The sequence below is a fragment of the Corythoichthys intestinalis genome, chromosome 15, assembly GCF_030265065.1.
Source record: "Corythoichthys intestinalis isolate RoL2023-P3 chromosome 15, ASM3026506v1, whole genome shotgun sequence".
Taxonomy (NCBI): Eukaryota; Metazoa; Chordata; class Actinopteri; order Syngnathiformes; family Syngnathidae; genus Corythoichthys; species Corythoichthys intestinalis.
In genome coordinates, this window is record NC_080409.1 from 11,121,893 (window position 1) to 11,132,419 (window position 10,527).

Sequence of the window (10,527 nt, forward strand, 5' to 3'; positions counted from 1 at the left end):
CAATACTGCGCTGGAGTCGCGCTAGTGCTCCTTCCTTCCCAACATGGCAGCAATTGCTGAGGTTCTGCATGAACTCTCTCGGGCATGTTAGACTTAGCAGAACACGTTGATGCAGGAAATTCGGAGCACATGGCTTACAAAACACAGCGGTTTATCGCGAGAGAGCGCTCATGCAGAACCTCAGCTATTGCTGCCATGTTGGGAAGGAAAGAGCACTACCTTGACTCCAAAGCCACGTAGCTTAATTCCCTCAACTCAAACCCCACCTAGTTCACGCACGCCCACCGAGTTTGATGAGCCATTAAATAATAAATTTTAAAAAATTGAAATAATATTGCTACTCCTAGTCGTCCATAGAAGACAGGGTAGGTGCAACTTGTGCAACACTAAACTGGCCTGTATATGAGACGAACACATAGCTGGAGATATTGCATGATCTTAAAAACGGGAAAAATAAACAAAATAATGCTAACGTTTAATGTCGAAATGGACACAAAGATGTTTTTTTTTGACACAGAAGTCAGTAAGGCTTCTATAATTTTTAGTTCATGCACTTTTGTTGTCATAGCAAAAAGACACAGCAGACATGGACTTTGATTCATCAACAACAAGAGAATGCATCGAAATACAAATGTTTTTGGAACATTTTCGCGAACACTTGGTTCAAAATTAAAGATTTTCATAAATGTGTATACTAAGCCTATCGCAATATGCAATAATTCCATTTATCGCACGATAAATAAAAATGAAGGCGGTAATTTTTCCGCTGATATTTATCGCCTCGCGCGTGCGGCAGACGTGCTGTTAAAAGTTCGGATTCCTTGTTACCAACCACGCAAAATGCCTCTTCGTTCCAGGTCCGGCAAATAATAGCGCCGAGCCAATCCATTCCCATTATATCCCATTGTTCGACCTATACCGGCCGCGTCAGTCAGTGCTCCGGATTGACTGCGGACCATCTCCGGCGTGCCAGAGCCCGCCGAATGGTTTAGGCGATTTTCCATTTTTGCTGGGAACGCATCCGTCAAAATGGGCGGATCCAGGCCTGGAGTCAACAGCCCAGTGCCTTATTAACGGTATAAACACCAGCGAACATGGACGAAGAACGTTTCATCATGGAGGTGGAAAGTCGTGCGTGCACTTCCGGATATTTACAAGGAAATCCGCCAAAACATTGTTACTGACTTGGCTGCTACGAACAACCTCGCTTTGACAACTGACAGCTGAATGGACATGATGAACATTGAGTGGCAAATTAAAAGCGCTGTGCTTCAAACTCGTCCTGTTTATGAAAGTCGATTGTCATATGCTGGTGTTGTGCTGTAATGAGCAGACGTGACTTCTGTGGCGTTTCCTAACTTTTTTAATGCGCGCACACACTACATATCATGAAATGGCAAACTAGATGTGCTACGTCCCATGCCATTGGCTACATGAGCCCAGAGTGATTATGGGACACGTAGTCCATATACTACATCGATGAATTCTAAACCGCCATGACTGAATGGAAGTTAAGCAGGCCAAATCAATCAATACTAGTGACTATAGATAATGCTGCAAATATTGTTAATTCAGTACATGACACATATGGATTCGGACCACAAATAGGATGTTTTGCTCATGTAGTAAACCTAGCTGCTAAGAGAGCTGTAACCATCAACAGTGTGCTCCGCCTCACTTTACAAATGGTAAAGATTGTTCTCAGCACTTTTATACAAAATTTCAGATCACTAAGAAGAAAGCACATAAATATTATGCACTAAAATGCATGTCTATATACGGCAATTTAATTTTTGCTCGTTAGGGAAAAAAAAAAAAAAACGGAACAAAAAATACAATTGTTATTTTTTTTTCAGAGCATTAAATGTATTTAATCGAATCGAAAATTTTGTCCCCGTATCGAAAATCGTACCGAACCGTGACTTAACTGTATCGTTGCATCCCTATGGAACACCGTAGCAGAAGCTTTGAGGGGAAAAGTTTCATTTGCCTAAATGCTTAAGTTATTAAGTGCAATTTTATTTTTTTTCTTGAAAAACACATTTGATTTATTCTGTGTTTCTGTGCGCTAATAATATTGTTGTCTTTTACTTAAGAGGCATGGTCTATTGTTTTTAGTTGTGATTTCTTAAACAGTATTTTTTAATTTAAGAGTAAACATTTATTGCGTTTAAATGGGTGTACTTGATCTATTAACACTGTATTCTCACTGTGGTATTGTAAATTGGTTTAAAAAAAACATTGGGGGGGTGCAATAATATCGCATATCGCTAAAATTTGTTATCGCGACAGGCCTAGTGTATACGACGTTTAACGTTATAATGCTGGCGTTAATAAAACGTGCAAATTGGTAGTAAATCTTCTTTAAAAACTTAGCTTCTTACCGTATTTACTGTAACTACAACACCACATGAACGCAGCATCGATTTGTGCACGTCAAAATAATTTGTTCTGACTGAGGCATTGACAAGTAATACCTAATCGGATCAGTATTTTTAGTGTCCATGAATACAGTGCATCCGATCATTTTAATCCGAACGCTGATAGGATTGAAGAAATTTTGTTCATGTAAACATAGATTTGGAGTAGGGTGACAAGCACCTTGTGAGCTAAACTACTAAAAAAATGCTCACCTGCAGAGGTTGTATCCCAGAAGCAATGAGGTCACTAATCATTCTAACCTCAGCCCTTTTTTTGGGGTCCAAAGGCAAGAGGCGTGGTCCGGGCCTTGTCTCATCAATGTACTGGATCACTGCCAGCTGTGTTAAAAAAGTGAGGAATGTCACATACTTTTAGGCCTGAACGATATATCGTTTCAACATCGCCATCGCGATGTGCGCATGCGCAATAGTCCCATCGCAAGGACGTGCGATAGTTTTTTCATTTCATTTTTTTAAATCCACAAACGTTTGTTTTGAGGAAGGAGAGGGAAGGAGAGCGCACAGCTTCTCTTTCCCTCCAGCAAGTCATCGGCTCCTCCCCCTCCCCCCGCAGCAGCGGAGTGGAGGGAGGAGGGGCCGAACAGCAGAGCGGAGGGAGGAGGGGCCGTTCTCAAAGTGAAAGTAAGAAAGCAACACGTTGAAGCAAGGAAACGAGGCAAGACCGTCTCCAGAAGGAGTTTTGGAAGTATTTTGGCAAGAAAAAGACTATAAGAGACAAAAAACAGCCCTGTCGACAGTGCCTCGCCATGGTTGCATCAACAAGAAGTAATCTGTCGAACATGTGGGACCATTTAAAACGCAGGTATCTATGCATTCCTGCTAAGACCTTCCCATCAGAGGCTTTTTAGTACAGGTGGGAACATTGTTACGTGCCAACGTTCTTGTCTCAAGCCTGCAATAGTGGATAAACTAGTAGTCTTGGCCAAAAACCTATGAGACCCAGTTGAGAATTGCTGAGCAAGGAAGGTGGACGATATGCAGACAAATACATAACACAGCTGGAGGAATGTCTTTTCTATTTTTTATTCATGTGACAGCTATCAGGAAGGCAGGAAATTTGGTTCTGTTATTCATCAGTTTTTTGCAGTTATTCAGGTCAATTATTTACAAGTTCAATTGAGTTTCTGTTTCTTTTATATTTAAATTTATTGTAAATCGTATTTTTCAAATAACTATATATAGTACTGCTGCACATAAAGTTTTGACACTTAATATTTTTGTTTAAATATTTTTACAACTTTGTTGCCGTTTTGCAGTTTTATATTGTAATATTTTGTGTAAACAGCTCAGGGTACTAATGCACTTGCACTTTTATTAGTCAGATTTAATATTTAAGTTCAAATATGTTGACAACTTTTTTGTTTTACTGAGGTTTTTATTTATTGTTATAGTTTGTGAACAACTCTTTTATTTGTCATATTTAATATTTTTGTTCAAATATGTTTACAACTTTGTTGTTATTTTACAGAAGTTTTTATTTATTGTTATATTTTGTCAAAAACTTAGGGGACTAATGCACCTGCTCTTTTATTTATCATTTAATGTATTTGTTGCTGTTTAAGTGTAAAATATCGTGTTCAATAAATGATCTATTTTGTGCAAACATGGCTTCCTGGATCCCTTCATAAAGCAATCTTCATCATTCACAAATGAAACGGTATTATATGAATACACTGTGGTCACGGTGTGTCAAGTAAAGAATTTCCAAACAGCTATTCAAGTCATCTAGTGAAAATTTCTTTAAAAACGATAAAATATATATATATATATATAATATCGCAATATAATATCGCAATATATTGCAAACCTCAAAAAAATTGCAACAATAGTTTTTTCCAATATCGTTCAGGCCTACATACTTTCATCATAGGGAATGGAAGATTTTAAATGCGACTCACCGACTGAGAAAGGATGATGCCATCTATTTCAACGGCAGGCACTTGTCGCATGGGGTTTACAGCACTGTACTCCTTGGTGAGCTGCAACACATTCAGTTGTAACTAAAATGTCCCTCTCGGCTTTTATTTTGATTGTAAGCAAAATGTACCTGCTGACCTCCGTCTTTGATCAGATTGACTGGTACCTGCTCATATTCAATACCTTTCAGGGCGAAAGCTAAAGGAGAAAAGGTTACATTTTTACTAGGGATGTCCTGATTGCATATTTTTGCACCCGAGTCACATGATTTTGAGAATCTGCCGATACACAGTCCCGATCAGATACTGAAAAAAAGGTTGTTGTTTTTTTAATTTGAGCAAAAGTTCCAAACATGTTACTGTCCCACCATGCCACCTTCATTATATGAATTATTTTAAAACAAGGATAACATAGAAAAATGCTTGTCTTCATCAAAGGCTTCACTGGGGACACTGAAATCCGCTCACACTGCTGAGAACAGCCTCTCACTTACACAATGAGTTGCCACAGCCAGTGTTGTTAATCTTACTTACTGTATTTTTCGGACTATAAGTCGCACATGAGTATAAGTCGCAGCAGCCATAAAATGCCCAACGAAGAGGAAAAAAACATATATAAGTCACACCGGAGTATAAATCGCATTTTGGGGGGGAATTTACTTGATAAAATCCAATTCACAGAACAGATATGTCGTCTCGAAAGGCAATTTAAAATAAAAATACAATACAGAACAACATGCTGAATGAGTGTACAGTATGATAGATAATGTTACATGATGAATGAACAAAATGTGAACGTGGCCGGTATGTTACAAAACATAGCTATTAAGAGTTATTCAGATAACTAAAGCAAAAAGAACATGCTAACAAGTTTACTAAACCATCAGTGTCACCCCCAAAAAACAAAATAACATGTTAAATGATATAATAATGTGTAAATAATTTCATAAATAAGTCGCTCCAGAGTATAAGTCGCACCCCCAGCCAAACTATGAAAAAAAATGCGACTTATAGTCCGAAAAATACGGTACTTAATTACAGTTACAAATTACTTCTCCCAAAATGTAATTGAGTTAGTCACTCAGTGACCTCAATGTAAGACAAATTAGTTACTCAGCAAAGTAAATGACATTACTTTTAATGTTCTACACGTTATTACATTATACAGTCTTTCACATCAAAGATTTTAATATCAACTGATTACATTGAACTGATTTTTTTTTTCATTCATTCATTCAAAAACAAACAAACAAACAAACACAAAAAAGACTGCATAAATAAAAATTGGGGAGAAGGGGGTAAACCTCACTTCACTACATTTCTCACAGTTTAATTAACATTAATATAGTGGTACTTGGACTAACAAAATTAATGGGTTCTGGAAGCAGTTTCTTAACTTGAAAATTCTGTAAGTAGAGAGGCATTTTCCATGTAAATGTCCTAATCCGTTCCAAGCCCCCTCATATTTCAGACATAAATCTTTTATAATGCTTAAAAATGCATTCAAATTTAAAACATTGAACAAATACACTGCTGGCCAAAAGTATTGGGACCCCTGCGGTATATGGCAAGCCTACTTCTACCTTTTTTTTTTTTTTTTTTTTGCCACTGGTGTGTGTGCAGTGTAAGATTGTATTGTATATTACAAGGCATACAGTGATGGCCAAAAGTATTGGCACCCCTGCAATTCTGTCAGCTAATGCTCAATTTCTCCCAGAAAATGATTGCAATCACAAATGCTTTGGGAGTAATATATTCATTTATCTTGCTTGCAATGAAAAAAACACAAAAGAGAATGGGGGGAAAAAAATCATTATCATTTTACACAAAACTCCAAAAATGGGGCCGGACAAAAGTATTGGCACCCTTTAAAAAATCATGTGCTGCTTCATTAATTTGTGTAATTAACAGCACCTGTTACTTACCTGTGGCACATAACAGGTGGTGCCAATAACTAAATCACACTTGCAACCAGTTAAAATGGATTAAAGTTGACACAACCTCTGTCCTGTGTCCGTGTGTGTACCACATTGAGAAAAGAAAGAAGACCAAAGAACTGTCTGAGGAGTTCAGAAGCAAAATTGTGAGGAAGCATGTGCAATCTCAAGGCTACAAGTCCATCTCCAAAGACCTGAATGTTCCTGTGCATACCGTGCGCAGTGTCATCAATAAGTGTAAAGCCCATGGGACTGTGGCCAACCTCCCTAGATGTGGACGGAAAAGAAAACTTGACGAGAGATTTCAATGAAAGATTGTGCGGATGGTGGATTAAGAACCTTGACTAACATCCAAACAAGTTCAAGCTGTCCTGCAGTCCGAGGGTGCAACAGTGTCAACCTGTACTATCTATCTGTCGGCGGCTGAATGAAAAGGGACTCTATGGAAGGATACCCAGGAAGACCCCAATTCTGACCCAGAGACATAAAAAAGCCAGGCCGGAGTTTGCCAAAACTTACCTGGGAAAGCCAAAAACGTTTAGGAAGAATGTTCTCTGGTCAGATGAGACGAAAGAAGAGCTTTTTTGGAAAAGGCACCAACATAGAGTTTACAGGGGGAAAAAATGAGGCCATCAAAGATAAGAACACGGTCCCCACGGTCAAATTCCCTAATGTTTTGGGGTTGCTTTGCTGCCTCTGGCATTGGACTGCTTGACCATGTGCATGGCATTATGAAGTCTGAAGACTACCAACAAATTGTGCAGCATAATGTAGGGCCCAGTGTGAGAAAGTTTCCCTCAGAGTTCTTGGGTCTTCCAGCAGGACAATGACCCAAAACACTTCAAAAGGCACTAGAAAATGGTTTGACAGAAAGCACCGGAGACTTCTCAAGTGGCCAGCAATGAGTCCAGACCTGAATCCCAAATAACACCTGTGGAGAGATCTGAAAATGGCAGTTTGGAGAAGGCACTCTTCAAATCTCAGAGACCTTGAGCAATTGGCCAAAGAAGAATGGTCTAAAATTCCAGCAGAGCATTGTAGGAAACTCATTGATGGACACCGAATGCAGTTGTTCGCAGTTATCTATTTTGTCTAAATATTGTACTACCAAGTATTAGGCTGAGGGTGCTAATACTTTTGTATTTTTTGAAATTTTGTGTAAAATGGTAATGATTTAATTTTTTATTCATTCTCTTTTGTGTTTTATCATTGTAAGCAAAATAAATGAAGATATTACTACCAAAGCATTTGTAATTGCAATCATTTTCTGGGAGAAATCGAGCATTATCTGACAGAATTGCAGGGGTGCCAATACTTTTGGCCAGCAGTTGACATGTTACACTTAGATTATTGCTTAAAAAAACATAAAATCTGAGTTGTGCACAATATAATTAAAAAAGAATAGAGTAAAGAATAAAAGTTAATCCACTCATGTAAAACTGTCGGAATACAGGGGGCGAATGAAGAGGACGCTGGACACATACACATACAGTAGAGGACCCTCTTACCCAATTGGATGCCAGGAATGCTAGGCAATAGCCAATGGCAGAGCAGCTATACTGTAAGTATGTCACATTCAGTAAACTCTGGGAGCTGGAAGTACCAGTCTGACTGTATTTTTGCCTTTTGTATCCCGAAATTTCTTTCTTAACAAGAGGCAATATTTTCCCGTTGACCCGTGTCTTAACCTGAAAATGCTGTATGTAGAGACGTTCTTAAGTCGAGGTACTACTGCTGTAGAAAACACATACGGGAGGACACTTCTCTTTAACTCATTTGCTCCCAAAAACGTATAAATACGTTTTATTTTTAATTGCTTCAGTGTCCCAAAAACGTATTTATACATCTATTATTTTTTTCCCCCAACTATAAAAGGCATCTATAGGTTCTGATCTATCTAAAATATAATGCACAAAGCGCAAAACCCATTTTAAAGCAATAAAACTGGCCACTGGAGGTCAGTGGCGCATTTGGCAAGAACTCATCTCGGGCCAAGAAAGGAAGTGAAGAAAAATAGTCAGGAAACGGAAGTTGGAGGGATCTTGTGAAGACGCGTGACAATTTGAAAAAAATGTGGAGAACGATCGGGAAAAAAAAGGCAAACGACACTCGAGGAGTGTTTTGAAAAGAAAACGAACCCATTGTCAAAGAAGGATTCATAAAAAACTATCTTGAACAGCGTCAGGTTCCACATGCGTTCTGCGGAGCTCACGTTGCGTTCCTCCTTAGCCCGAGGTTGAAACCAACGATGAAGATGATGAAAAAAGTGAGACCGATCTTGATCCGGACTCATCAGATTAGCCACGGGAGCAGCCGAGACCCTTCCCCGTTGTTGTGTGCGCAAATAGTTCAACAGTTCAATAGTTTAATTATGTGTAAATAAATTGTAACGTTGCGATCAAAAGCACTATTTGTCTTGTTGTTTATCTTTTTTTGTAAAAGGAAAACATTATTCAGATGTTAGGGATGTAACTAAAGCAAAAAATAGCTGTGTATAGGTCAAAGTTATGTTTGAAATGTATGCTTTCCCAAAAAGCTCAATTTATCAGTTTTTTCATCAGAAATTGGAAAATTGCTCAAACTAAGCTATGTTCTAATGCTGATTTCTAAACACTTTTTTTTCTGCTTAAAGAAGAGAGTCTAATCTTTCTTTTGGTGGGTTCCATGTTTATATAGCAATAGAACAGAATTTTCTGTGGGCCTTGCAAAATCAGTCAAAATCCAGTAAAACGGCCGGGAGCGAAGGGCCTTGCTCCGGTGAAAATGGCTGGGAGTGAATGAGTTAAGCAGCTTCCTACTCGAGTTTTGAAGGTTAGCAAGTTCACACAGTTTAATGTTATGCTAACTCTGATCCAGGTCGGGCTTACTCCAGCAAAATTAGTGTCGTGTTCCCCACATCCACAACATTGACGTCTTTGTACATTAGATACAGTAGCTGCTGCCGGCCGAAAAACTCTTCTAATATCCCTCATCTTCGAAGGGGGTGGAGAAGGCGGCATGTTGTCGATATGAATCTGTCGGGGCTGTGTGCGTGTGTCTGGGTCAAGTCATCAGCCAATCAAACGTGCTTTTAAGGGGGGAATATAGACCGGCACATTCAGCAAGTGAAAAGTGGTAAATGTAAGTTTAAACATAATGAAAATAATTCACATAATAATCGTCTCACATCATATGTGAAGACAATCTAAATGACCTATATCGTTGAAGTCATTATATGATGCAAATAACATTGCTTGAAAGTTGGTGGGGACAATTTGAGCATCCTGAAAAGTTGTGTCCCTACTGTCCCTATGCAAAACTAGGCCCTTGCCTATCACAACTAGGGGTGTGACAATATATCGAAAAGGTATATATATAATATATGGCGATACTTTGCAGCCCAAAAGGTAATCGATATGATCCCGGCAAGAATCACTATATCGTTTAAAAAATTTGTTCCGCCACTGATTCCGAAACTAGTTTCACTAGTAAAAACATTTGCCTCTCAATTTCAAACTTTCGCTCATGCATTCCCCCCCAAAAATGCACTACACAATCTTGGATGCAAGTGTCGAAATGTTAAGTAACTTACCAATGCGCACTCTCCATGAGCAGGAGCTTCTGAAGTATCCATGGAGGATAGGCTGGATGAAAACAACACGAGAACATTAAAAAAACATGATTGCAATTGCTCCGAATCATACTTTTTATATCAGTTCACCTTGATTTGCTCAGACATGGCTTCTCAGTCAAGTTTACTCGCTCCAAAAAAGTTCTGAGATGAAAACATCGACGTCCCCTCACAGCCAATAGGATGCGCTTCTCGCATCTCCTCCTACATACTCTTTGGTCCATGACTAAGCAATAAAAGGGTCGCATCTGCTTTACATTAAGTCACCATGAGCAAACAAGTGGAACTAGTAACAGTGTGGAAGTACAGTACCTTTGCCAGGAGAATGCAGGATAGCCGCATAGTAGGGTTAAGCTTGGCGTTTTGTAAATTTTAAAGCTGGTTTATTTTTTATGATCGTTATGGCGTCCCTCTAATTCGCTCCAAAGCATTTACTATTCCTTTCACCTGAGATTAGCTTCAACTGTATATTTTGGTCGCAACTAGCAACCAGACACAGCAAAAGGTCTGCTTGCTAATTGGTCAGAAACCGAACTAATAGGCGGGATTGTGTGAATTTTCTCATCGACCATTGGATAGAATTCCTCGAGTCTCAACCAACCAGGCTGCGTATTTCTAGTGGT

General features: G+C 38.9%; 1 protein-coding gene across 2 annotated transcripts in view; it reads right to left on the reverse strand.

Moving 5' to 3' along the window:
* The window catches only part of gstz1 (glutathione S-transferase zeta 1), a 19,184-nt gene extending 8,747 nt beyond the window's left edge, over positions 1-10,437 (reverse strand). The window contains exons 1-6 of one of the 2 annotated variants that reach the window (XM_057859682.1): positions 10,217-10,436; positions 9,995-10,130; positions 9,866-9,917; positions 4,489-4,556; positions 4,340-4,420; positions 2,634-2,759 (exon numbers count right to left, since the gene is read on the reverse strand). In XM_057859682.1, the coding sequence (XP_057715665.1) occupies positions 2,634-2,759; positions 4,340-4,420; positions 4,489-4,556; positions 9,866-9,917; positions 9,995-10,012 (345 nt within the window). In that variant the 5' untranslated portion in view covers positions 10,013-10,130; positions 10,217-10,436. Of the gene's footprint in view, positions 1-2,633; positions 2,760-4,339; positions 4,421-4,488; positions 4,557-9,865; positions 9,918-9,994; positions 10,131-10,216 lie in introns of both variants that reach the window. The other variant, XM_057859681.1, reaches the window with a different exon arrangement.
* Between the last annotated feature and the right edge of the window lie 90 nt (positions 10,438-10,527).